The 26,418-nt window shown below is 37.2% G+C and overlaps 2 protein-coding genes across 2 annotated transcripts; one reads left to right on the forward strand and one right to left on the reverse strand.

The window, feature by feature from the left end:
* Positions 1–13,596: 13,596 nt before the first annotated feature.
* On the forward strand, positions 13,597–16,092 carry LOC116257093 (uncharacterized). The gene is made up of 4 exons (XM_031633708.2): positions 13,597–13,946; positions 14,665–14,772; positions 15,451–15,515; positions 15,608–16,092. The coding sequence occupies exons 1-4, from the start codon at positions 13,848–13,850 to the stop codon at positions 15,765–15,767; spliced, it is 432 nt and encodes a 143-aa protein (XP_031489568.1). The 5' UTR covers positions 13,597–13,847; the 3' UTR covers positions 15,768–16,092.
* A 4,399-nt stretch (positions 16,093–20,491) lies between these two features.
* LOC116257903 (probable long-chain-alcohol O-fatty-acyltransferase 1) lies at positions 20,492–21,901 on the reverse strand. Its single transcript, XM_031634923.2, has one exon. The coding sequence runs from the start codon at positions 21,862–21,864 to the stop codon at positions 20,713–20,715; it is 1,152 nt and encodes a 383-aa protein (XP_031490783.1). The 5' UTR covers positions 21,865–21,901; the 3' UTR covers positions 20,492–20,712.
* Positions 21,902–26,418: the final 4,517 nt, after the last annotated feature.

A 26,418-nucleotide genomic window follows, 5' to 3' on the forward strand; every position in this document is an offset into this window, starting at 1 on the left:
CTACCAACCCTTTCGAGTATTTATAATTATGTAAAATGAGTCGAAGATAAAGTCTTTATCCAACCCTTTTTTCTCTAGGGTTTGTTTGACAATAAGAACAAATTGTTATTGTTTCATGAATTTACCCAAAAAGTTGGAACATATTTATGTTCAACATTATAACAATGTGTTTCAAGAATTTGCCCCAAACTTAAAAGTAACATATTGTTATTGATACTATATAAACCACTTTCAATGTTTTAGGGTGTTGCCTCCATTGTACTTCAACTTAAACATCAATGACCTTTCATTTTACAATATAGAGAGTTGATGTCTCAAGAATTCAAAACAAAGACCGACCGTTCATGAACTCTACCTCATCCATTGCACCAACCATCAATACTATCTTTACTCGACTTGTTAATCTTCTTGATTCCATACCTAAGCTACCCAAGAATTTTCATCGATTTTTTGAAGAAGGAGCTTAGCTTCCTTTTTCAGTTGTAAAATAGAACGGCTCCCATTTTTTTTTTCTTTTTAAAATAATGTATGAACAATTCAAACTTTTTAATAGATCAGATGTATGATCAAGATTTTACTGGAGGTACCAAACTTTGAAATATAACAACAACGCAGGCTTTTATTTGTTAATTGCTTGAGTTGCATAAAAAACGGAGCAAACAATGGATGCCTCTGGCCTCAAACCACAGAAGTGATGAAAGCTCACCCCAGCAGATGTTTTGTTGGAGTTATATAAGAAAGGCATCCATGAAAGCAATTAAAACATAGATATGTTTCTCTTATACCACTAAAAGTCAAGTACCATTTTTTCATAATTGTTTTAGAGTAACTTTTACAATGCCAAAAGTGAGTTTATTTAGTCTATAATTGATTTGAAAAGGTTATAAAAACGGGTAATAATAGGAAGGCGACTTCTGTGATGTGGAATTCACAAACCACCTGATGACAGATGGTGGGTGGAATCCCATAAGAAATAACTTGCTTTCTATAATTGGTATAATACTTGAATGAAGGACATTTTTCATTTTCAGGCTCATTTGCCTGTAGTTCCAAACAAAAAGACAACCTTTTATGAATTTTTTAATAAGGAAAACTTTCATTACCTTGAGAGTTGAGAAATAAAAAAGGGTTAACTACAAATGTTTTCTAATCGAAGCTTCTGCCATTGAATCACATTATGCCTTTTTAAAAGGCATATTAGAAATGGGTAACAATGAAGAAAGGAAAAAATATGATCAAGTAGAAAATAAGATTGAAAGGAGACTGCCCAGTTAATGAAAGTTCATTTCAAGCTCTCAATATGTCAGTTTTTATGAAAAGTATGATATCTTTCTTTAGTTACAGCAAAAAAATTAGACTCCCCAAGCCGCGCAGGCCACCAAGAGGTCACATATTGAAAGCTCTCCCACTAGTCTCCTGTTTCCTGACGGTGGTAAGTAGAGAGCTCCTTTTCTCTTTATAAAATATCAAGTATTAGCTGCCACTGTGTCGACTGAACCGTGAATTTGCGGTGGTCTGATAAGAAGAAGTCATTCAGTGAAAGAAGAAGCACCAACTTCCAATTGCGCATCCATTAATGAGAAAACATCTACATCGAACCGTGAATATGCGGTGGTCTGATAAGAAGAAGTCATTCAGTGAAAGAAGAAGCACCAACTTCCAATTGCGCATCCATTAATGAGAAAACATCTACATCTCTATATTGGACAGATTAAAAAAGCAATTTCAGTTCTAAATGTACATATTTTTCCTGTGCTCTGGCGAGGAGGCCAGAACTGGTGCTGGGGAGTGATCAGCCACGGCTTCCAAGGCTCCAACTCTTCTGTCCGTGTGTGCCACATTGCTAATGGCTACTGCTGATCGGGAAAGGGCAGTTGTTCGGCCTTTCGAACGACGTAAGCCTGGAAGAACAGGGAGATGATCTTCTGCAAGGCCGCCGCTTCACATGCCAACAAGAGAATTGTCTGTGTTGAAACATATAGAAAAAAAATTACTAGAAAATTTAATTTTTATGCTCCGCGGTGAAAATTTCCAGTGTCCATACGTCAAAGGAACATGGGTCAAAATGCACGTTTTACTGACAGTCTTTCCGACACGTCAGCATTGGCATGGTCTCTGACGTTTTACTGACGGTACCCCGAAAAGCCATCCGTATATGAAGAGCTGGTCCGCCTAATGTGGCTCATTGATGCTTATGATGCGAAGGGTGAATGAACGTTACGTCAGTGAAACTCCCACGGTGCCAGTGACTCTCATGAAACGTCAGTGAAGGTATTAAGTTCTCCCAAGTTTTACTGACACTCCATTACTTAACGGTGATGCAATTTTTGTGTGAAAACTTTTTTTTTTGTTAAATAGATTTTATTGTTGAGAACTAATAAATTTTCTCTACTCTGAAGGGTCGATCTTCCACAGGGAATGGAGTTAATGAAAAAAACACATATACTTAAAAAAATAATCGCATCAATAAAATGGCACCGTCGCCAGGGAGAGCAGTAGTGACAAATTGTCTTCATTTTTATAGATGCTTTCAAATATTTACTTATTTATATATATTGGTGATGGTGACTGTACCTATAGAAGGAGCAATTGGCCAAGCAAGTCCCACAGAACTTAGAAAAATTGTGTTTTTACTTAGTGTGTTATTTAGTTTTTTTTTCAAATAGATTGTTATTTTCTATTGACAGCATCTCAGTGAACGAGTGTGCTGGTTTTTTGTGTTTATTTGATTGCTTTCATTGTTAATATTAACCTACTGAATTCTGTTTTTTTTTTTTTGGAAGAATTTAATTCATTTTGAAAATTCATTTGAAATTTAATATTTCTGGACCAGATTATTGAAATTTTCAATTTTCATAGAATGTCATTGGCTGGTACGGTGCGTAGCTGAAACGAGGTTGTTTATGTTTATTTTTTTAATCCATTTTAAATATTTCAAAATACTTTTAATTCAGAAAATGAAAATTATGGACATACAGGCGAACAAGAAGTTATATATTTTAATTTGTGGCAGTACAGAACCATTATTGACAACACCATTAGGTGCATATTAAAGTCAAAATTTGGAAATAATACGGAGCATTAACTGCATTTAATTGTTTTACAGTAGTGAGAAATGAACAATGTTCATTTGATATTTGTAAAAAAATAAAAAAAAAATAAATGGCAACCATATTACTTGTTCGGGTTGAACAAATTATGTCGTAGGAGGACCTGATAAAATGGAGGAGGAAATTTTTCTTTTGTAGAAACGCTTTTGAGTCATAATTCCAAATATAAGCCTCACTTTTTTAATTTTCTCATATGGGCTTCGCTTTTCAGCTTTTGCTGCGGCTGTCAACTGAGGGCCACTTTTACCGTTATCTCATTAGCATGAAGAACGCGCTAAGAATAAAGTAGAAAAGTGAATACACATTTTTGGCTTGGAATATTCACTGAAAAAAAATTTACTTGACTATGTAGCTAAAAAAAATATCAAAAAACTTTATTCCAGGTTCCAATAAATTGCAAATTCAAGAGGATTCAAATATACCAAATGTCGGATGGTTAAAATTCACTACTGAAAGCACAATAACCATTGCGAAGAGTATCAAAAATTGTTGTATATATATATATATATATATATATATATATATATATATAAGTAATTGGTAGAAACCAGAACAATAGGTCGAAAACAAAAACCAAACCCATAAAACATGATATTTAGTGTGTGTGTGTTTTTTTGGGTTAAATCTAACTTTAGCAAAATGATCTTGAGGATAGGCCAATGTAAATGTATATTAAATTGATATTTTTTTTAGTTTTAATAGCTTATCTATAATAAGCAAAAATGAATGTCTCTCATAGCATCAACATTTTGATAATAGAAATCAATTTTTTTCATAAAAACAACTTGATTCAAAGCATGTTTATATAAAAATAGGTTGATTAGGATGTTTATAGGTTCTTTAAAATAAGTTTTTAGCAAAAAAGTAAAGGGTCAGGTTTTTACCAACTCTCTTTCTCTCTCTCTCACACACACATATATAGGGTGAGTGAATGATGAATCTAGCTATCCAGAGTCACACAACCATTTAATCAAGATCGTCTATCTAAAACAGATGGATGGTGAGAAAAAAACAATGAAAAAATTTAGACAACAAAAATACACTTTATATTTTTTTTTCTTGTTTTTCTCTTAATCGTCCATTATGATGGATCAAACAGTCTTCTTTAGATGGTTGTGTGACTCTAAAAAGCTAGAGTCACCATTGAATTTTTGGAGTCTCGCTTTTTAGAGACACCCAGCCATTTAACGAGAACTATGCGATCAATCATGATAGACGGTTAAAAAAAAAAAAGAGAAAAAGATGTGTATTTTTACTGTGTTTAGTATCAGTTCTCACATTTTTCTATATGTTTTTTTTTTCAATTATCCATCTACATCAGATAGACAACATTGGTTAGATGATTGGATAAAGCACTATAATAGGTAACTAAACAGTGCCTGTGGTCTTGGTGGGCAATTGCCTGCACGAGCCCACATATGCCTCTGGCACTTCCCCATAGAAAACAATTCTGGATAACACACATGCATGTGGGTCTGTCTGTGCTTTCTAATAAATGAAAAAATTTACCACCTATAGTCTAAGACAGACTACACTTTCTTTTTTCTCTTGAACGACCTCATATCAATAATTTAACTAAGTAATTAAATGGGTGCAGGTGATTCCACCAGCAGTTTATAGTTAGGTGAAACGCCAAAAAGTTTTTACCATAATTTAATACTCGCAGCTAATGAATGCATCAGCGAGGGCCTTAATGAGGGGGAGCATCTGCCATTTTTAATACAGATTAAAAACTCAAGCAGTTGAGTTGGCAAAGGGGCTAGCCTTCTTGCTTTTGTGGTAATGAGCAGCAGCAAGTAATTAGTGGCATTTAATGTGGGGGTAGAGGAGCGCTTGGGGGAAGACGAAGTTACTTGAAATCAGAGGCATTGAATATCAAAGCTTGAAGATCTTTTCACATGCGCTCTTTCCATTCTCCAATTTTTTTTTTTCCAGCCATTTGTTTATAAAATATCTCTTCTTGAATTTTTGTGGGCTCTATCCTTTGTTCTCATTCAATTTATATCTCCCTTTTTGCCCGAAAAAACTCGACTTGTTAAACAATTCGAGTTTGAGTTTAAATTTATATTTGAAATGTTAAACGAGTTGATTTCGAGTCATAAGAACTTGAATCGTTTAAGTTAGGCTCGCTTCACATATGTAAAACTACTTTGTCATAGTTAAACAAGTTTGAAAAAAAAATAAGATAGGTTAACATGAACGAGCTAAGCGAGTCAAGCTCGTGTTCGACACTATATAGTCGAGTCGAGCTTGAACCTGTTCTATGGAGCTTGACTCGAGTTCTAGCCAGGGGCTTGAGCTGGAGCTCCAATTTCTTGAGTCGAGTCGAGCTCAAGCTGGGCCAGCTCAAGCTTGAACTCTGCTCTTGTGCAGTCCTAGCAAGGATGTGCCAGAGTTATACCAAGTGTGGTTCAATTGGATCGATTCAGATCCAGTTGAGCTCGGACTCGGTTAAGTTTAAAACAAATGACTATCTTAAGATATGGCAGTTGGGTGGTGTAGTCCAGAGTCCACCCTGTGAGTAAAGATGAAAAATCTTCTTTCTCATCTTCTTGAATCACATAATCCAGTATCCCCCTTGGTTTCTGAATCCGATTTCCCATATATTTAGCTGATCCAAGTCTGATTTACTTGCAATCTTAGTTGGGATAAATATAATTGTATAAATCGTCAACTAAGTTAATTAAGTGACATAATTTGGTCACATAGATTTCATATTCACTTAGCTCACATATTTCATGTACCCCCAAAAAATTGTATTTTAGAGAGATAAAGAGAGAGAGAATCTCAAGAACTAGCCTTTGTATGATAAAAGAAAGAGAGGTAGAGAGGTCCAACAAGTCAGGATATTGGTTCAGTATGACACCATTCTTTTGTGATTAAATGAACAAAAAAGCAAAAAAGTGAAGATCCCTACTGGACCACCCACAAGAGGGCAAAAAATAACAATATTTTGCTCTATTGAGGACCACAGTGGATATATAATGGCTTTAGGCAAGCTAGCAAAAGAACAAGAAAATAAAAGACTGGTTCTCTGAGCAAAAACAGGAGAATGATGAAACCTTACATAAGGAACTACCATCCAAAATTTTGGATCATAGATCTGAGGATCTGATGTGACATGCCAAAGTCATGAGACTAGATTCAAAAGTTAATAACTAAAAAGTATTTTAAGTCGCAAACTAGTTGCCATAGAATTTATAGCTTTCCAGTTTTGCATTGACAAAGTTTTTATTTATGGGGCATGCGATTGATTTTTTATATAATAAAGGTCGGGGGCCTACCACCCAGCAGGCATTGACTGGAAAGAGTAAAGAGAATCTTAGTTGAAACACAAGATCTCGGATCAGATCCACTAGCGGAGCTACCCTGCGGCTGGTGTGGGCAACTACCCACCCCAGCCTCAATAAACGTTACAAAAGTGTTACTATGATAATGCTAGACTCAAGGCTCGACCCAACATGCAACCAACTCATATGATAAGATAGTTCAGTGCCCCTTAACTAAAAATTTCTGACTCTGCCGCTGATGAGAACATATCTAGGTTTCGCCAACAGCGGTCGATGCAGGGTATATCCACACACACATGTTTAGGGCATGTTGTTATGCATATTAATTAGAAAATCGTCATGTAGATGCAAATCTAGTTTTAGACCTTGTAGATATGATATTTGAAGCAAGTACTTTAGAATGTCAATATACAATTTCAATGAAATCATAACAAATAGTAACATTTCTCAAAGCATATCCTTTAATTTAATCAATTATATGGACTTGATCCCATTAATCTTATGTGTTAGAAAATTTTCATTTTGTAAAATTTCAAAGTATGAACAACATGAAAAAACCCATATTTTCACATCGGCTTACTATACTAAAATAAGAACTAAAAATAATAATATTAAGTGATTTTCTTGAAAAATTATGTGTTCGTCGGCGCCCAATAAAAACACAATGTTGGAAAGGAAAAACCGGCTATATATGGTCAGGTTGCAGCCGGAAAAAGATACCGGATAAATGTCAAGGACCCTTTGCACTGATAGATAGTACGTACAGTCGACCGCACGCATTAAACAACCGTACACGATATAAATCTAAACATTCTTCGTGCCTTGAAAACTACATGCACATCAACCAGGTACTGATCAGATTTACCAACTAAATAGTACAATATAATGCCAAATACTTCCACCATTAAAAAAAAAAAGTTTCCCAACTAAAAAATATATTTTTAGCACACACAAAAAAGTTCGAAAATCCAAGCACCAAGAAATTATTTATTTAAAAACAAAAATAGAAGATAATAAATAAAATAAGAAAAAATAGTTTTAATATAAAAAAATATAGAAAAAAAGTCAGCCTCCTACTCCTCCTCCTCCTCTTCTCCTTCCTCGGGCGCGATGCCAGCCGTGTGTTTTGAAGAGAGGTACCCGGGACACGGTCTACAAAGCTCTACTCTCTCTCTCTCTCTCTACTTTCTCTCTCTTCTCCTTTTAAAATTCCGATACCACCTTTGACCTCGCTCCCTCTCTTCTGTAAAAAAAAGTCTGAGAAAATTTTTCCCAACTTGGTTGGCAAAGGAACAAAGGAGTCCCACCATTTTTTCATGGGACTCTGGCGATTCCCCAGAGAGAAAGAAGGAAAGAGAGGACAGGCACCCAAATCCCAACGAGACCACCGGTCACCACCCGAAGGGCCAAAAGTCAGAGAAGACGCACACCGTCCTCCGCCCTGTCCTCGGCAGGAAAAGAGAGTAATCTGAACACGCAATGGCTGAGAAGGCTTTTATCTTGGGGAGGAAGGACAGACACAACGTCGACTCTGCTCTGCAGTGACATGAGCAGCTGCACTGTCTAATCTCATCAGGTCGTAAATTGATGTAAAAGCAAACAGCAGAAGAAAAAGGAGCGCGATAGAAAAAGGAGATAGGGAGAGTCGGCAGTTCCTGCAATGGAAATGGTTGGTCTGTACTTAAGAAAGCAGTACCATCGCAGCTTTCGATTTGCTTTCGTCCTGGAGAGAAGCAAAAAAGAATGAAGAAGAAAGAAAGCGTTATGAAGACTGCCCAAGTTATTGAAAACTCTGGTCTGCTATATATTCTGGAACCTTTACAGTTTTCTGGTAAGAATAACATCAAATCCCAACAATTAGAACATGTATATCACCCCCCACAGAAGACCAAGGTATATAGAAGAGAGAGAGAGAGAGAGAGAGATGCCTGGCTTTCCCTTGTACGCCACAACCATAAGAAGACAAATGGAAAAGAGAAAAAGAAAGGAAAGAATTCTAGCGGACGGATTCCGGTGTCACCGCCGAAACTCTAGAGATCGCCGTGAAACTGCGGTGACCGGCTGTTGAGAAAACGAAGTGCGCGCATCGTCTGGGCGCTGATGTTGGGGAGAGGCGGAGTTTTGCTTCTTTATCTTCACCATTTTCTTCCTCTTCTTCTTCTTCTTCTTCTTCTTCTCATTCCCCACCTGCTCCTGCTTCCGCTTCTTCTTCTTTGCCGTCATCATCGTCCTCATCTGCTTCCTTAGAGTTCTTCTTCGTCTTCATCGTTCTGCCCGTGGAAGCGAACAGGCAGGAGAAAGAACTGCAGGACTCGACGAACTCACGAAAGAGGAGAATAATGGAAAGGGACAGTCGGTCTCGGATATGACTACCATTTTAAGTAGTGGAATATAGTCGATGTTGAATTACCGGAGTGTTCCAAAATCCTCATTCCTAGACAGGAATGATCTTCTCCCTCTCTCTCTCTCCATATCATAACAATATCATGCACATTTATGTGCAATAAACTTTCTCTGAATGTGCAATAAACATCTAACTCAATATATATATATATATATATATATATATATATATATATATATATATATATATATATATATATATATATATATATATAAAAGCCTGAATTTTCAAGAATTAAAAAAATCTACCACTGAAAACATACTTTTTTTTATGCTACCCAAAGGCCATTTATCATTTAACCAATTAATAAGATTACTAAAAAAAAAAATCATGAATAGAAACATGATTTAAGAGGCATCATGTATGACAAGAAAATTCAGTGTTATATTTTCTATAACAGTTGGTCATGTTCAATGGCGATGAAATGTATTGGATGTACCTTTTATTACTAAAGGGAGAGGGAGACTTGGGATTAGATGTAAATGGCAGTCCCTGTTATATCCACAAATATCATTTTTCCGATCTTAAATGGTGAGGTTTTGTATAATAAATTTGTTTTTGACAAGAGAAAGTGGAAAATTTTGGCAAATTTTAAAATAATTGATATTTAAGTGAGAAAAATACAAAATTTTAAAAATAAAATGAAGAAATGCGAAAACAAATCAGGTCACTAAAAACCACAAAAACACGAAAATGTGAAAAACATGAAAAATGTAAAAGAATGAGGAAATTTTTTTCTTGATTTAGCTTACTAGAGTTTTTATGTTTTATCCATAGTATTTTAAATAATACACGTTTTCTATGACTATGGTTCTAATGGTTATGATGCAACCATGTTGGGGTAGCAGTCTCCTCACTTTTATTTATTTATTAATTAAGAATAAACTAAGGAACTTAAATTGCTAAGGGGCGGGTCATGCAAAGCCCAATTTTGGTTTAAGAGTACAATGTGTTGTAAAATACCAATACTTGGATCTAAGGTTCTGTATTGAGGGGTAGAGCGAGACCAAATTGAAGTTTATAAATTTTGGAAATATCATTTTTCAAAATTTTTATATAAACCAAGTGATTTTTTTTTCTTTAAATTTACATGTAAATTTTTAATTTTTTTTAATATGGAGGTAAGGCCCATGCTGATCTATAAGTACTGCGGCATGTGTACCTTAAAAGGAGGTAGATTATAATATTCTATTAAAATGGTAGTTATAACAGTAAATTTCTACAAAATCACCGACTTGGATCATACCCATGTGGTGAAGTTGCAAAATGGAATGTAAAATAATAAGAAAAGTTTCAAATTAAATGGCCATTCATACCTTCCCACCATTAGGAGCAACCAATCTCTCAATTATGATCTCAAAGTCAATGAAGAACAATTCGTTACATATGAAGGCGGTGACGACTGTAACATTAATGATGTCTCAGGCAAAACCAGTGGGAAGATTCCTCAGAATCTTTGCTTAATTTTTAAAAGAGAAACCAAGAAAGTTTGGTGAAACACCAACTTTATTGTTTGCTATTTTTCTACCAGCGATGGAAATGAGAGTGACAGGTAAAGTCTTCTTCTTCTCTGTCGGAGTTCTATGTTTCCGGTGAGGCCCCGCAAACTTTCAGAGAAAAATTGAGAACCAGAGATTCCGGAGAGACGGAGAAAAGGAAGTTGGAATTTTGAGGGACCGCCATTCATGCATCCATGGCATAAAGTTCTCTAAAAGCTTGGATTATCTTTAAAATATCACGAAATTCGTGCCTGAAAAGTATAGAAGCTCTTACTACTAAAATCTCACTCATAACGGTACTCTTTTTAAGTTGTTCGAAGTCTACCTGTTATTTTTATTTCTTCTCACTAAACATGTTTATCGTTGTTTAATTAAAGTCAAGATAAACCCCGTAATGTGTGTATGTATAAAATACGATTCGTCTGATCATACTTAGTTCATAGTTCACAAAATTTCATGTGTAAATTTATTTTTTCAAGTGAATGCAAGGACTAGCGAAAGTCTGGTCGTTAGTTTGATCCCCTTAACTGCAAGCAGTACTAGTTTAAAACTCTAGCTAATAAGTATATCATGGGTTTATCTCATAGCCACAAATAATGTATCCGAGTTTTAAATAGCGAGAATTTTCTTGGGTATAATATGAAGGACTTGAAAACTAGGAGAAAAAAATGGTAATTTAAAAAATTAAAAAAAAAGTGTGAAAATAATAAAACAAAGGAAAAAAAATAATGAAAAAAAGTGCGTTTCGTTTTTCACTTTTTTTTTCAAATAAATGAATTTTTTAAGTTTTAAATGGCATTTCATTTTCTTATGTTTTTCATGTTTTTTAAAAAATAATGCTTTTTTTTGTGACTATCATTTTTCCAAATCCTTGAAGCAGCCTTGGACTCTGAACAGAAAGACTATAAAGTGATTGAGATGGATCTCAAGACCGCATGTGTACATTAACTCTTTAGAAGTCAAAACATAAGTTCTCATCCATGTTATCTAGAAGGTATCTATCAACTTAGTTAACTTGGTTTCACATATATAATATATATATATATATATATATAGAGAGAGAGAGAGATTGGTGAAAACTAAACCCATTGATTTTTTGTTAAAAAACTATTTTAATATGTTTATAAAGACTATTTTGATGTTAAACATGCTTTGATTCAAGTTATCAGTTAAAATTCGAGCACAAAAATAATCTAAATTAAAAAAGCATGTAAATGAGCAAAGTAGGGCAGACGTTGAATGAAATTATTACGTATAACTTATAGTAACGTAAATGTCATGATATATATTCTTGTGAAAAAAATTATAAAATGGACTAAAAAAAGGATAAAACAAACAATGAAAAAACCAAAAACGCTTGATTAAGAAGCTAGCTTTTGGACAAGTTTCCCACAAATGTGAAAGTTTTTGCTTCTGCTTATGGGCAAAAAGAGATTTTCCCTTTAATCTTACCATTTTTTAGGTGTACCCAAAAAAAAAAAAAACACACTCGCACACACTGGGTATTGAACTGTTGACCTCCTTAGTCAGAGGCGGCGGAAGCATGCTGAAGCCGCGTGCCATTGTGACATAGATAATTAATTAGAGATGTCAATGGTTCGGATTTTGGCGGCAGAACCAACCAAGTTCATCCAACTCTCAGATTGAACAAAAGTCACTTGGGGTGACCTCAAACAACATCATCAAACGTCATTAAGCAATACATTGATTTGTAAAGCAAATCAGTGGGACTGCCAATTCTATGAATTGGCCAAAAAACTGTCAAAAAAGTCATTTAAAAAAAATTACAGGACAAAATGTAAAAAATAATTAAAAAACAAAACATTTTAAAACATTTTAAAAATAGTTAAAATTTGGCAGCTAGCATATTTGGGCACAAAAATCGAATCACAGCTGACTTCGTGATATTAGTAAGGAAGAATATCCCACAGTCCAAGCTAACACCTAAAATCTGACTTTTTTCCCAATTAAACAATGACATCATGTTAATGTAACTTTTATTTGAAATTGTCCTCATTTCAAATAAAAGTTACATTAAGGACCAGATGAAACTTATCTGCATGATATTAAAATTTTCCTAATTTAAAAGACATCAATTGTTCAGAGAAGACCAAAACACCTGTTAATTAAAATGTCCTGCATCCACCACTTATAATACAAAGGAGTAGCATTTAAGGGAATTAAACTGACAACCAGACTTTCACAAGTCTGTCGGTCCGACAGACAGATTCTAAACAGATGGAATCTCAAATAAACAGGTCATCTAGTGAAATGGAAAACGATGAAACCCTCAAACCCGACACGATAACCCATTTACAGTCTGATGATCTGGATCTGATTTTGAATTTGATGTATAACATGAAAGTTCTTGTTCATGGAACTACGTATTGGTTTTCTCAAGCTACTCACAACAACTGCATGCTATTATTTTTCACAAGCTATGAATATATATCACAAATTTGAAGCAATATTGGGTTGGATCCGGTTATGGAATAGATTTGGATCGAATGCCTCCTTTTCTGATCCTAAGTTGGAGCTGGTAACACACTCTTCCCAGGACTGGCAACATGTCTGATTTAATGGGAACATCTGTTCCGAAATTGATCGATTGTTTCGAGATTTGGATCATCAAAAACCATAATACTTCATGTCAGATCTTGTCAACACTTAAAAAATCAGATCTGTGGATCAGAAACAAGATAAATTCAGGTGCCGTCTTTTCCTTTGAAGCATTTTCCCTGCTTTCTGCGACACTGTGTCGGATCCAATAAGTTTTTGTCCTTTCTAGCCGGGTCTAGAAAAATACGGCCTCCATAAAGCATCGTTGGATTGGTTGAATCCACATCCAAATCCAGATCTCGAATTAGCTTCTGAGGTTCATTTTCAGACCTATCAGGATCCAGACAGGATCCGGTCTTTATGCATCCCTATTTTCTTTAAAATAGATCGAAGAAAAGGTGTTGTAATTTGCTTTCCCAAGATCAATTTCAAAATTTCCTGATTTCATGCAACCGTAAAATTTCAAAAAACTCTCTCTCTCTCTCTCTCTCTCTTTCTTTGTTTTTTTGTGCAAATCACATTATTTAAATCAGTGACCGAATCGCTAGCTGTCGTTTTAAGAAAATAATTTTAATATTTTAAAAAATGTATTGTTTCTAATTTTTTTTTCAGTAAATGACATTATTTTAAAATATATCTTCAGAAATTATTTGATTTGATTTTTATGCATATCGATCATTTATTTCTTTGGGAAATAATTTGTGAAATATTTTTAGCCGATACTAGTTCAGATGAATCAGGATATGTAATGGCAGAGAAGCGGTAAACTGTGGGCACCGGCCCGGTTCGTGAGACCGCGAAGATGAACAAATTTGTGTTGGGCAATTCTGTTGGGGAGGGATTGGAAACTCCTCTTCGCGCGGAAGTTTGTGGAGTGGGAGTCTTGAATTTACTTCTCTGAGCTTCAATTTCTGGTGGTGCTCTGCAAATCCTTCTTCTTCACGGTTCTATTTTTCTCCGACTGGCCGCCTACCATCTTCATACAATGTCGATAGTTATTCGAAGACTAATTTACAGAGGCATCCAGACGTCTTCCGAGTCTCCTACAAGGATGATCAGGTTCAAGCTTGACGCTCCTCGTCGGGTATGAGAATCGTTACTCTCTTCTACTTCGCTATGCTGCCCTTTCGAACGGTTGGGTGCCTAATTCTAGTTGGCCTGCCTTTGGTTATGAAGGGGAATCATGCTTGGTGGCAGTGCGATTCTTCGTTGTTTGTTTTTATGTCGGTTAATTTTTGAAGATATTGGTAGATAAGGTATTTCACATTATTTAGTATGTATCTGGTTGAGAAGATAACTGTGATTTGGGTTTTCACATCCCATTTGAGTAAATGACAGTTTCTGGTCTAATATGTGAGGATAGTATTTCTCCTTTGTGGGTGTTGTTAAATTTGGCTTTGTTCTTTCTAGGCTGTGCTGAGTCCCTATTTGTGGGCGAGTTAGGAAGAACCTGTTTTTTTCTTTTTGTGGGTTTTATTCGTTTAGTCAGTATCTAGAAGCGAGATATCCACTATGGCCAGTCTTGGCTTGCTAAAATCCCTGTGGAGGTGCTCGGCTTCTGAGAGTCCATTCAGTCTGTTATGTGTTTTCTATTCTATTCGGTGCTTGCCTTCTTAAAGTTGTGCTGTTCAATTAGCATCATCATATCAGAAGTTAGGTGCTCCACTGCGGTAGGAGTTTATCTTTGCTTCGTTCAGCTATGTCTCTTTCTCTGAATATTTATCTTAATGCTCTTTTTCTGTTTCTTTTTATGCATATATTTGCGGAAGTAATAGCTTGTGAAAATGACTCGTTTTGCTCAGGTGGAAGTAGAATTCAGTGATGGTAGTTTGTTTAGTTTGTCTGCGGAATTTCTTAGAGTGCATAGTCCTGCTGCTGATAGCAAGATTCGGACTGTCGGTGGTGAGAAGGTGAAGGCTTGCTGTCTGAATCCACTGCTTCAAACTTACCTGTTCATATGAAGTCGTGTTTTTTTTATTGATGTTTTCTTTCGTACATGTTATTCTAATAAAGTGTCTTGTGTCTTGCTTTTCTTTTCTTCCGGCAAACTCTCTACTATACATATGCACATTATGATTGCAAATGCAGTCTTTCTGGTCTTTTAACAGTTATTGAGTGGAAATGTGGTTTGATATGCATCAGCAGTTTAAGGCTACTGAAGATTGCAGTTAAGTGCATTTGATTTGCTGAACATACAGTAATTTAAGAAAAGCATGGAACTATTTTCTTTTCTCAACGGAGAGGACATCAATCCAGTCCCTAATTCCTCTGATGCCACTAACACTAACACCAAAGAGCTTTCCATATTCTTCTTTCCTTGACATGCTGATAGAACGTGCTTATGGAACTATTCGTTGCATCCATGCAAGGACAGTGTCTAAGGTGTTGTGTTCGTTACGTGCATTGAATCATTTTAGGCATTTTCACAAACCATGAGTAAATTTGTGCATTGTACATCAATATTTGTGTTAGATGCTTGTGATTTCAGTAATTTGCTTGCTGACATTAGTTTCAACATGGTTCAGTTGCCTTGTTTTGCTTCTTATGACATATTGATTTCTAATGGCTATCTCTTATTTTTCAATCAGGTAATATATGGTAGAAGGCATGTGGGTATCATGTCTGCTGAGCTTGTTGGAAACTATGGAATAAGGTGTGGTGGTGTCTGTGATAGGAACAAAAAATTGTTGTTTTCTGACCTTTGCTGTTGTTGCTTACAAAACATTTATGTTCCTTTTTTTTCAGAATAAGCTTTGACGACTTGCACAGAACTGGCATTTATACATGGGACTACTTCTATCATCTGGGAACCAATAAGTTCACACTTATGAGGAATTACATAAAGACATTAAAGAGACATGGTCTGAGCCGAGATCCACGTGTAAGAAAAGACATAAAAACATAACCTATGATGCACCTACTGATGATTTCTGTTTTTTTGGTTGTACACTTTCAGGATCCATGCAAAATAAAGGAAGCATGATGGTCCTGTTGAAAAGAAAATGCATTTGAGTGTTAAACTTGGTAGTTGTCAGGCATCTTCCTGTGCATTTCATCTCACAATCCTCTCAATTTTTGGTTTAAATTGAATGCTCTTCCTGCTTTCTTCATTCATGTGAATGCCTCTGGTCTAGGCAGGTAGGTGTTAATGGTTGAAGGCCTTCCATTCAGCTGCATGTATTTGACTTGTTACTTGTATTGCAATTTGAATCATGTTATTGTTTTCATAAGATGCACAAAAAGAAAACCATTTCGGCACCTCTCTCTTGTATTCCTATTATTATCCTGAATGGTAGTCGGCAGTGAAAGGGCCATTTAGCTATCAGAAGTAATTAGGTTTGTCAATGGGTAGTTGGTCATGTCATTCTGGAAGTATTAAATATAGATTGCTAGATGCTTGACCAAGAGCGGAAGTGCCATCGAAATGGACTTTTCGTGTGAGCGAGAATTAGTGCTTGCTTTTTACAGTCAAACATGGTAATTCTGCAGAGAGGCATTTTTTTTTGTCTTTTTTTGGATGAGCAAGCTGGGGTCAGACAGACTTCCACCTGGTGGCAGGGAGATACTCTCAGTTGATTGCAAGTCTGAAACCATTGGTGAAGCCACTCATGTGGGTTTGTCTTTCTTCACAACTACTGAATACAAAATCAGGAAAACCATCTCAAACTAATCATCTTTGCAGTTTCTTCAAATCTCTGTTAATAAAAATCTATATTTTTCACATCTGTTACCAGAACTCTGGAATTGTACCTTCCGACTTGCAGATATGCCTGTGATAATCTTGCAGAGCTAAAACTCCACTAGGTGGCTTGCTTGGATAAATTTGCGTAGGTTCTGGTTATTGAGGAGGCAGAGCCCAGTGTTGTATGAATGAGTGGATTCTCATGTTTTGATGAGTAAACATCCAAGCCATTGTGGATATTTTCTACCCAATTGCTTCAGTCATATGCCATGTTTGAACATCTGACTTAATCTCAGAAACAGGATGCAGCATTGGAGGATCAGAATTCACCATATGAGACAAAGAAAGACATGTATTTTTTAATCTGGAGATCGAAGATCAGAATTCAAAATGAATATAGGGAATGCAAGAGGACCATGAAGTGTAATATCTTATTTGCATGACTACATCATGAGGGTTGAAAATGACAATATTGAAGTACAAGATTTACTTGCCAAACTTGCCTTCCAGAGTCTACTGGCTTGGCCATCGTCTCCCCGCGCAAAATTTATGACCAGCATTGAAAAGCAGATCCACTACGTATCTGAAACAAGAACGATCCAAATATAGTTTTGACATCTAAAGCACTTTCGATCCTTTTTGTCACATTCTGTCTGATGCAGCAAGTTTTTTAGCTACTTTTGTTGGATATAGAAAAAATCTGGATTTATTCATTAGATCTGTTTGAATCCTGGTTCACATCCGGATAATAATGGCTCTCCAGGTTCAGCTTTGGATGTATCAGGTCTCGGACTGAATCCAATCTCTAAATTATGCATCCCTATTTCCTCTAACACAGGTCGTGAGAGACAAACGAATGTGATAATTCTTTCCTAGACATAAGAAAAATTCAACTCTCCCTGATTCCATGGAGTTGAGATCAAGCGCAACGTATGTAACTGCAAAAAAAAATTGTTTTTTAAAATCTTAATAGTAAACATGTGAATAAAATGATTCAAAACTTAGAAAAAGCTAGTTAAACTAGTTTCTTTTGATTAACATATAATTAATAACAAATACTAAAAAAAACCATGGTCTAAATTTTCTAAATTGTCATTTCTTTTATTCAAACGAACGACATCCATATAGTTAAAGATCTTAATTAATTAAGAAAAGATAAAATTTTGATTTATATAATTGTGCAATTACATAAGACAAATGAAGATGCATATCGGTGTTGCGTGCCACATATAGGGATGGCAACAGATTGGATTCGGAATGGATATATCCTTAATCATATATGCTTTTTCGGATATTCACATATTCGGATTCAAACTCGAATAAAAAAAAGTCATATCTGAATCTGAATCTGAATTTTGAACCTGATTTTGCCAATTTTCAAAATTTAATAGCATCAGATACAAGATATTTGTCTAACAACGAATCCGATCCGAATTCGTATTTGAATATGATCGGATATTTATGTATATCCGAATCCGATCTGATTTCTTAATCGGATATTAAATTTTTTCATATCCGATTTTTTCTGATCCGATCGGTCAGATATATGATTCAAATCAAATATATTGACATCTCTAGCAGCATAGTTATTAAAATCGGAGTTAATCTACCTGATATTCATCACGCTGATACTTTCCTAATAAGATATTCTCAATACAAGCTCATAAGTTTCTTTGTTTTGAAATTACTTTAAATAATTTGGACAAACTTTAATTTTTTTTGTGAAGAAAAAAAAAAAGAGTCAACCTCCTTAATTAGCTCATTGGACTGAGTAGGAGAACATTTTATCCCACTATCTGGTCGAGAGTCAAAGCCTCTCGCCCATTCAACTTCATGCTATATACCATGCCTGCTAAATTTCGGTGCCTTGATCAGGTGATGCTCCCGCCTACCCTCCTGAAGAAAGCGACTTGAGCTTGAACCCAGGGTGGGCACAGTGAATGGTCTTGGCCTCGTGAGCTTGGCCGATCTGCCTTGATCGGAGTCGACAGTAAATCGTCAAGGCTATCAGTGGACTATATATATATATATATATATATATATATATATATATATATATATATATATATATATATATATATAGAGAGAGAGAGAGAGAGAGAGAGAGAGATTGGTGAAAACTAGACTCATTGATTTTTGTTAAAAAACTATTTTAATATGTTTATAAAGACTATTTTGATGTAAAACATGCTTTGATGCTTTGATTCAAGTTGTTTAAATGATAAAAATCAAAATTAAAGGGTCTGGTTTTTTATCCCTGTCCTCTGAGAGCCATGTCTACCACATTTTGGATGCCGACATAAACACGGCCGCCTTCAATATCCCTAAAAACTGGCATAAAAAAAAAAAATTAATTATGCATTCATTTTCAAGTTAAATGTTCACGGGCCCAATCCGGTCCCCGCACCTTGTGGGATGTGGACTTTGCGCTACCGATGTCAATTCCAATTGAATGAGATGTACTCTTAACTATATCTATTTTTTTTTTTATGTTCATATACTTGGATTTAAATTTGAAACGTGAACGAAAAAAGTCTACATTTGGTATATACTATATATATCTGATGTTAAAAACCAACCTTCAAAACACACAGACACACATGTATTTAAATGTTCATCACTTTTTTCTTTTTATTTTTCTCTTAACTATTCATTATATTGGATCAAACTGTATTAAGTGACTGAGTGTCTTTATTTAATAAGTTAGAGTCACCATTCAATATATATATATATATATATATATATATATATATATATATATATATATATATATATATATATATATATATAGTTGGACTATATGGTTGGACTCGACCTTAATACACGGTATAGGTTACAAATCACTTACAATTTTGGATCTACTAAGCCATATGGATCTCGACAACTTTCTACATCCTAAATGCAAATCAATAGATTTGGCCCATAATTTGCCGAGGGGGAGCCGAGGCAGTGCCCAATCTCAATTTTTCTTTTCTAAATTTATCTTTAAATTTTAAAAATTTTACTTGTTTTATTTAAAAATTTTAAAAAACAATGGTCTTTGCAATAATTGCACGGCAGAAAACCATTAAAAGGTGAATTTAGAGGAGCTGTCACCGTCTCCACAATAATTCAGTCGGCAGGACAAGAATCTCAACCACACTTTTCTACACGGGCAAAATATTTCTGGAAAAATTGGCTAACCAGACGATGGACAAGGTGTTTGATGAAAAAACCCATTATAATCTTTTCGCCGGAAGACTTCTAATGTTCTTTCAAAAACGACGTGGCCTGAAATTTTCTACAAAGTTTTTGCTCACATTCGACTTTATTATCTGTGAACGAGTAAAAATTTGTCGAAAATGTTTTCCAAGCTGATCAAACGCCCTTTAAATGACTTGTTTTTCACAAATTTTTATATCTAAAGAGGCATTTTTATACATAACAAACCAAATATTTAAAGTTATTAATTAAAAATAGTTAAACCTTGAGAGGCTGGTGGTGTAACAAACTGTCTACACCAGTTCATTTATGGTTCCCTTTCTACTCATGGACTTTTGGATGAACATAAAAAATATTTCATCACCTAAAAAAATAAAAAACTAAAGCTCCCACCTCAGTCATTGTCTCAAAAACATACAAGATATCAAAGATATATTTTTGGTGTTTTGGAGTATCGTTTTGTTCACAATTAAACATGTGTACTAATAAACCTTTTTTTTGAAATTAATACTCCAAAAAAAAAAAAAAAAAAGAATCAGACTGCCTACCAAACTCCATCTCAACCGCTTCACAAATCACAAATTTATAGGAGAAAATAAGAGCATCTACCCAATTGTTAGAGTGCTCATAAATTAAACATATGTGAAATTTTCCTTGAAAAGTTTCACGTTTTTTTTGCATTCAAAGAAAAACTTTCAGCAGAAAAAAGAAAAATTCAAAGGTGACAGCTCTGACTTTTTTTTTTTTTCTTTGAACTATTCCGTTATCGGGCGCAGAATTACGAAGAATAGCTATTTTAAATGACAGGAAAAAGAAGAAAACATTCACCATCTTCTGACTACTATCTACCTTGCAAGGAAATGATCATCTAACATAGCACAATTTGTGCCGTTTTTATTAAAAGACGGTGATAGGACGCCGGAACTGCAGCTTTCGACCGGTAGCCGGACAGGCAGGAACCGCAACCCTAAATGCGACTCAACAGCACGTCCAAAGCGAACCGCATCTCAGCTATGGCCTTCGAGTTCAAGCCGATCCTTATCACCGGCGGGTAAAAGAGCCACACCGCCGTCGCGTAGAGCAAGCTCAGAGTGAGCGCCACCTTGAGGGCGCGGGGCAGGGCGACAGGGCCGACGGCACGCTTCAGGCAGAGCTCCCCTGTCAAGAGAAAGCCGTGCAGGACGAAGAAGCCGGTCCACTCCCACGTCGGCGGCTCCACCGTCAGGCAGTACAGCAGCATCTCGTGCATGAGCCCGGACACCAGGAAGGTCGCCAGAGTCGCCACCAGGCGCGCCGGGAGTGAGCCCAGCAGGCGCAAGCATGCGGACCGGACGGGCCAGTACACGGCGGGCCTGAGGGTGGCGGTCACGATGAGGTTCCAGCGGTGGCCCCAGAAGTCTCCGAGCGATGTAGAGACGTACGGCCGGTCGAACTGCGGTTCGATCTCGACGCCGAGGCACAGACTCACCGGAATGGTCCCGACGGCCAGGTAGATGTAGAGGACGGAGAACATCAACAGGGTGTAGAGCGGGGGGACGGCGAGAGCCTGCCGCCGTTGTGCGTAGTCGGTGGACAAGGCCCACAGGGAGAGGAACATGACGGATAGCCCGAGTGCAACTCTCAGCACCGTCATTCCTGAGAAGGAATGCTGATGGTGGTGCTGCTCCGCGCACTTCTGGTCTTTGCTTGGTCTGCTTTCCGGCAGTCTGACCTGGACGGGAAGGGCGGCGAAGGCGACGAAGTGGGGGAGGGAATGAAGGTGGAGGAGGAGGGGGCCGGAATCGAAGCAGAAGAGAAGGAGCTTGAAGTTGCAGATCCAAGAAAGGCAGAAGGCGGCGATGGTGCGAAAGCAGATAGAGGACAACTGCCAGGGGAGGAAGAAGAAGAGGTAGACGATGGGGAGGGTGGCGATTAGGCGGGGAAGTTTCTTGGGGAGTCTGGATACGACAGTGTGGACGAAAGCTAGGGAGACGACGGTGGAAAGGAAGACTCTGAGCAGTGCGTCGAGCTCGCTCAGTCTCGGGCTGATGGGTAATGCGAAGGGAAAATGGGAGGCATTCATGGCAGCTGTGAGGTTAAGAGGATTGAGCTTCGGAAAGAAGGATGGATAGGCAGCCATTTTTGTGTGCTGCTCTTTTTTTGTTCCCTTCGTTCTTCTTGATCTTCTTCTGGTTGATCAGGGAGGACCTCCCACAGAGGCTTAAAACGTAGAAAAATTAACGGTGGGAGTTATTTTCATGTCATTTTCTCACCCTAACTGCCTCAAAAATTTCATTTGACAGGAGAAATCAACTGACAATCTTCAGATACATGACCAACCAATTTTCTTTTTCTTCCGTTTCACAAAGAAAGTCAAAAACATATAATCATTCTGATCTAAACAATGTGCTCCAATAAACTAAAAAGAAATCAAGTCTTAAAAGGAATTTCAAAAAGCACCAATTTGTTCTACGAGTCATTTTCATCATTCTTAATTTAACGGAGCACCGATTTTTAAATTTTTGGACATGGACAACTACATAGATGGAAAGGGACTGAACAAAGCTGGTTATATGTTTGTAGGCTGGTTGATGTTCAGGTGAAGTAAAGCCACAGCTTGATTAGAAAGACAAAATGGTCGCAGAGGAAACAGCATTTTTCCATGGGGAAAGTGCAAGGATCGAAGCCAACAGCCACCCATCCATCCGGATGTCTTATACATGCAGCTGCATGTGTGAGACACCCCTCCAATAATCCTGTATTCATAGTCATTCCGTTTAAGTTAAACAAATGATATGACATGTATCTGCATGTTACGCACATATTAACTATACAGGTCATACCAATCAATGCACTTATACATCCATATGCATCAAGACGGAACTCCTAATTAGTTTGCATCAATTCATGACGTAAGTCCTCTTAAACGTAGACTTTATATCATGACGTAAGTCCTCTCAATCATATTTTAATAACTCATCAAGTTCCTTGATATATTTACAGTGATTTTAATTGGTCAGTCCTTTAATGACTAATGAAAGTCCAAAATCTTTTACGGTTCGGGGGCTTGGAACTACATTAGGTCCTAATAGTATGTAGTATGTCAGATAAGACTTGATACAATTGACATACTATGGCTGCCAAAGTTTGTCATATAAACTTTCAATTCTAACATTTCACTACAACAATCATGTCTACTGGCTACGGATGCTGCTGAGGGCCACATCCATTGTGGATAGAAACTTTATCTTTTGCGCTAATTTAAAGCTCGCAGAGAATTATTCTAGAGTGAAAAATTTTGCATGCATGCCAATCTAGAGAGAGAGAGAGAGAGAGAGAGAGAGAGAGAGAGAGAGAGAGAGAGAGAAAGAAAGAGCCGACAAGATGGATATTCGTTAAATGGTGACAATGTATCACCAATGTACAGAGGCAAGACGACAGAAGAGAAATAAGAAAAATTAGCAAAGAAAACAAGAAAAAATAACGTAAAGAACAGAAACTTGAGCAAAAACAAAAGCAAGAGGAGGAGGAGAGAGAGCTAGTCAGAAGCAAAAGTCAACGAGAAGAGCGATACATCTAACTGAAGCAACACTCATTGTTGTGTCCGTGAACATTCAATTACTTCCTTCCTCACAGACAGCAAATGAGCCAAAGTGGTGAAAATTGATAGGGTAGAGAAAACATTCTTTAGGACTGAGCGCATGTCAAGTGTGAACGCTTAGACCTAAGAAAAGAAAAAAAGAGGCTGATTGAAAGTTATAACTAGCCGTAACCCTCAAAGAATAACAACCTCCCAATGTACAAGACAATTCGAGGAGCGTTCATCCCCTCAAAGAAAATGCTGAGAGTGAGGGAGACAGTGCCAAACCAGGGTGATTCTACCGGCAATACAACATAAGTCACCGACTCCGATGGTGGGTGGTCCGTCGAGAAATGGGAATGAAGATGGCCGACGGAGGGACCTCAAACCCGCTGCCCTATTCATCGCCGCAGAAATCGGTTGAGTTGGAAAAATTTTTCATCGACAGCGAACGTGGTCGGCGGAAGGGCAGTGTAATGCGTCGATTTTCCTGCATCTCTCTCGACGGCGGGTGGCGTCATCGGCAGTTGACATTTTGCCCATCTTGAAGCCTTTAGAAATCGTGAGAGCCGAGCAAAGGATAGCGTTTGTAACCATGTAAGATGTTGAATCTTCCGGCCACAGGCGACGCCCGTGGTGTCGGTATGGCGTATCTTCAGCCGCCCTAATTGCCAATTTCATAACGCGGGAAATGTTTGGCGGAAAATGGAAGGTTATTGTTACGATAACTTCAAAATGCAAATCGTTGGAACGAATTGGGGTTTTTCTGTACTAAGCATCTCTCTAGCACCTGCAATCTCCGTGGCTCAGACGACTGTGCCTCTCTCTCTCTCTCTCTCTCTCTCTCTCTCTCTCTCTCTCTCTCTTAGCACCTGCAATCTCCGTGGCTCAGACGACTGTGCCTCTCTCTCTCTCTCTCTCTCTCTCTCTCTCTCTCTCTCTCTCTCTCTCTCTCTCTCCATGTTTGTGCTTTTTCCATAGTCTCTGTCTGCACATCACTTTGATCTCAAAGCTACATGTTCCAGCGGAACGGCATGAGTCTGCGCACCAGCGGCCTCTCCAGAGCATAGGAGGCACTGTAGCAACAGTGACCAATAGAGAAGAGCCGACAAAATGGAAATATATAACAAAATATCCCCTAAATACAAGTGACCAATAGAGAAAAAAAAGGAAGAAGCAAAAGAGAAGATAGGGTTAAATGTGTTTGTTTTTGGAAGGCACTAGTTCTCACAATAGACCGCCTCCCACGGTTTCCAATGCCCAACAACTTTTACCGCCAAAGAGATTTATGGACAATTTTCTTTTTAATCTCATAACTATAACTGCAACTTGGAAGTTAGATTGCTTTCACTATTTATAGGTTTTTTTAATCTTTAGATACTTAATTTTTTATAAATGATTTGTTTATCATAACTAAAATTTTGTTCTTTGTTGAATGCTTGTTTGTATCAAGATTTTTCATTCAATAGTTTTTCATTGCAACCTTTCAGATGTTAGCCCCATACAGGCTACAATGCATGGTAAATCATATGAATATATCTTTTGTTTCATCCAGGTGGTTGGGTTACGAGAACTGCAAGTGAACACTCTTGCATTTACAAGATGTAGAGATAAGACTTAAGGCTACTATCCAACAGTCAATGCCTTCACAAGACTTTGATCTCCCTCACTAGCCCAACCACCTGTAGATTGCCCCAAACTACATGTTCCACCACAGTCTAGACTAATGGCGGAGCCAGGTTTTTTTTTGCTAAGAAGCACGTGAATTAAAGACATAAGTTTGGTGCAGGCATAACAACATGTAATCTTTGAGTAAGGACAATATAATCTTGAGACGCTATAATAAGATTTTTGTTGGCAATTGCTCATACCAGCCAGCCAACAAGTGACTCCCCCAACGATGGGAGACTGTTTTTTTTTATCCCAACTCTGCCTCTTATCATCACTAAAAACTTTTTGCATCTCTTTCATTGTTCCAGCCACCTGTAGGCTTGCCCCAACTATCCACCTGATCAGTAGCGTATCTTCTGTCTCATTCCACTACATAGCAGGTCTGGTCCAGCTATCATTACGGTTCTGGCTTGCATCTCTCATTTGATCCCAGTCATTTGAAGGTTGTTCTGAGCCATTTCTCTGAGACACGGCTATAACTTCTTCCCATGAATCTAAGATTGTTTTAGTAGTTTCATGTTCACGTTCAAGAAAGTAGACATATTATGATGTCAGTATGTGTTAAAGTCTAATCTAACAAAATATAATTTGGTTCACCTTCATGGCTCCCAACATACCAGTGCTACAGATAGTCCTCTGATCTGGAAGCTTCAACGATAAATCAGAAGTATTTGCATCATCACTCATCAGCACCACGCTTTACAAGAAGTCATCCATAACCAAAGAAAAGAAGGGAAAAAATAGAATCACATAGCAGCTACTTCAAGAAATAACTCTACTATAATATGCTTATCACCTCAAATTTTTTCAAAAGATTATACTCCATTTGTTCAAACATGATTTCAGTATTTTCAATCATTTTGAGACAATTTGGATCTAATTTTGGACCTTGAGCCCAAGCTCACCCCAAAACAAATCTTTAGATCCATATCCAAGTCTCGATCCCCACCCTAGATCCAAAACATACTTTTAGATCCATATCCAAATTTGAACCTCAACCGTAGATCCAAAACGGACCTCTAGACCCATGTCTGAATCGAAATGCATGGGTAAATCCAAATCAAGAATTTCGATTCAAAATCCCAAGTCGAGATCAAAATAACAATTGCCAATGCTACTTAGTGCCATGCATACATGCACAAACACAAACCACCCACAAAAAGGCCAAGAGCTGCCGAGCCCAGACCTAAACGGCCATGCTTAGGCGTGGCAAGCTAGATCCAGCAGCACGTCCAAAACTAACCGGATCTCAACTGAGACCTTCAAGTCCAATACGATGCGCATCACCGGCGGGCAATAGAGCCAGACCACCGTCACGGTCAGAGTGACAGCCACCTTTAGGGCGCTGGGTAGGGGGATGGCGCCGACGGCCCTCTTCAGGCAAACCTTTCCGGCTAGGTCGGAACTCTTTCGACTGAGATGACAAAGACATTTTCATTTCTG

Source organism: Nymphaea colorata, chromosome 7 (genome assembly GCF_008831285.2).
Source record: "Nymphaea colorata isolate Beijing-Zhang1983 chromosome 7, ASM883128v2, whole genome shotgun sequence".
Lineage (NCBI taxonomy): Eukaryota > Viridiplantae > Streptophyta > Magnoliopsida > Nymphaeales > Nymphaeaceae > Nymphaea > Nymphaea colorata.

Coding starts and splice junctions, on each gene's coding strand:
- LOC116257093 (XM_031633708.2), top strand. CDS start 13,848: ATGTCGATAGTTATTCGAAGACTAATTTACAGAGGCATCCAGACGTCT. Junction 14,773..15,450: donor GGACTGTCGGTGGTGAGAAG/GTGAAGGCTTGC, acceptor TTTTTCAATCAG/GTAATATATGGTAGAAGGCA. Junction 15,516..15,607: donor GTTGGAAACTATGGAATAAG/GTGTGGTGGTGT, acceptor CTTTTTTTTCAG/AATAAGCTTTGACGACTTGC.
- LOC116257903 (XM_031634923.2), bottom strand. CDS start 21,864: ATGGCTGCCTATCCATCCTTCTTTCCGAAGCTCAATCCTCTTAACCTC.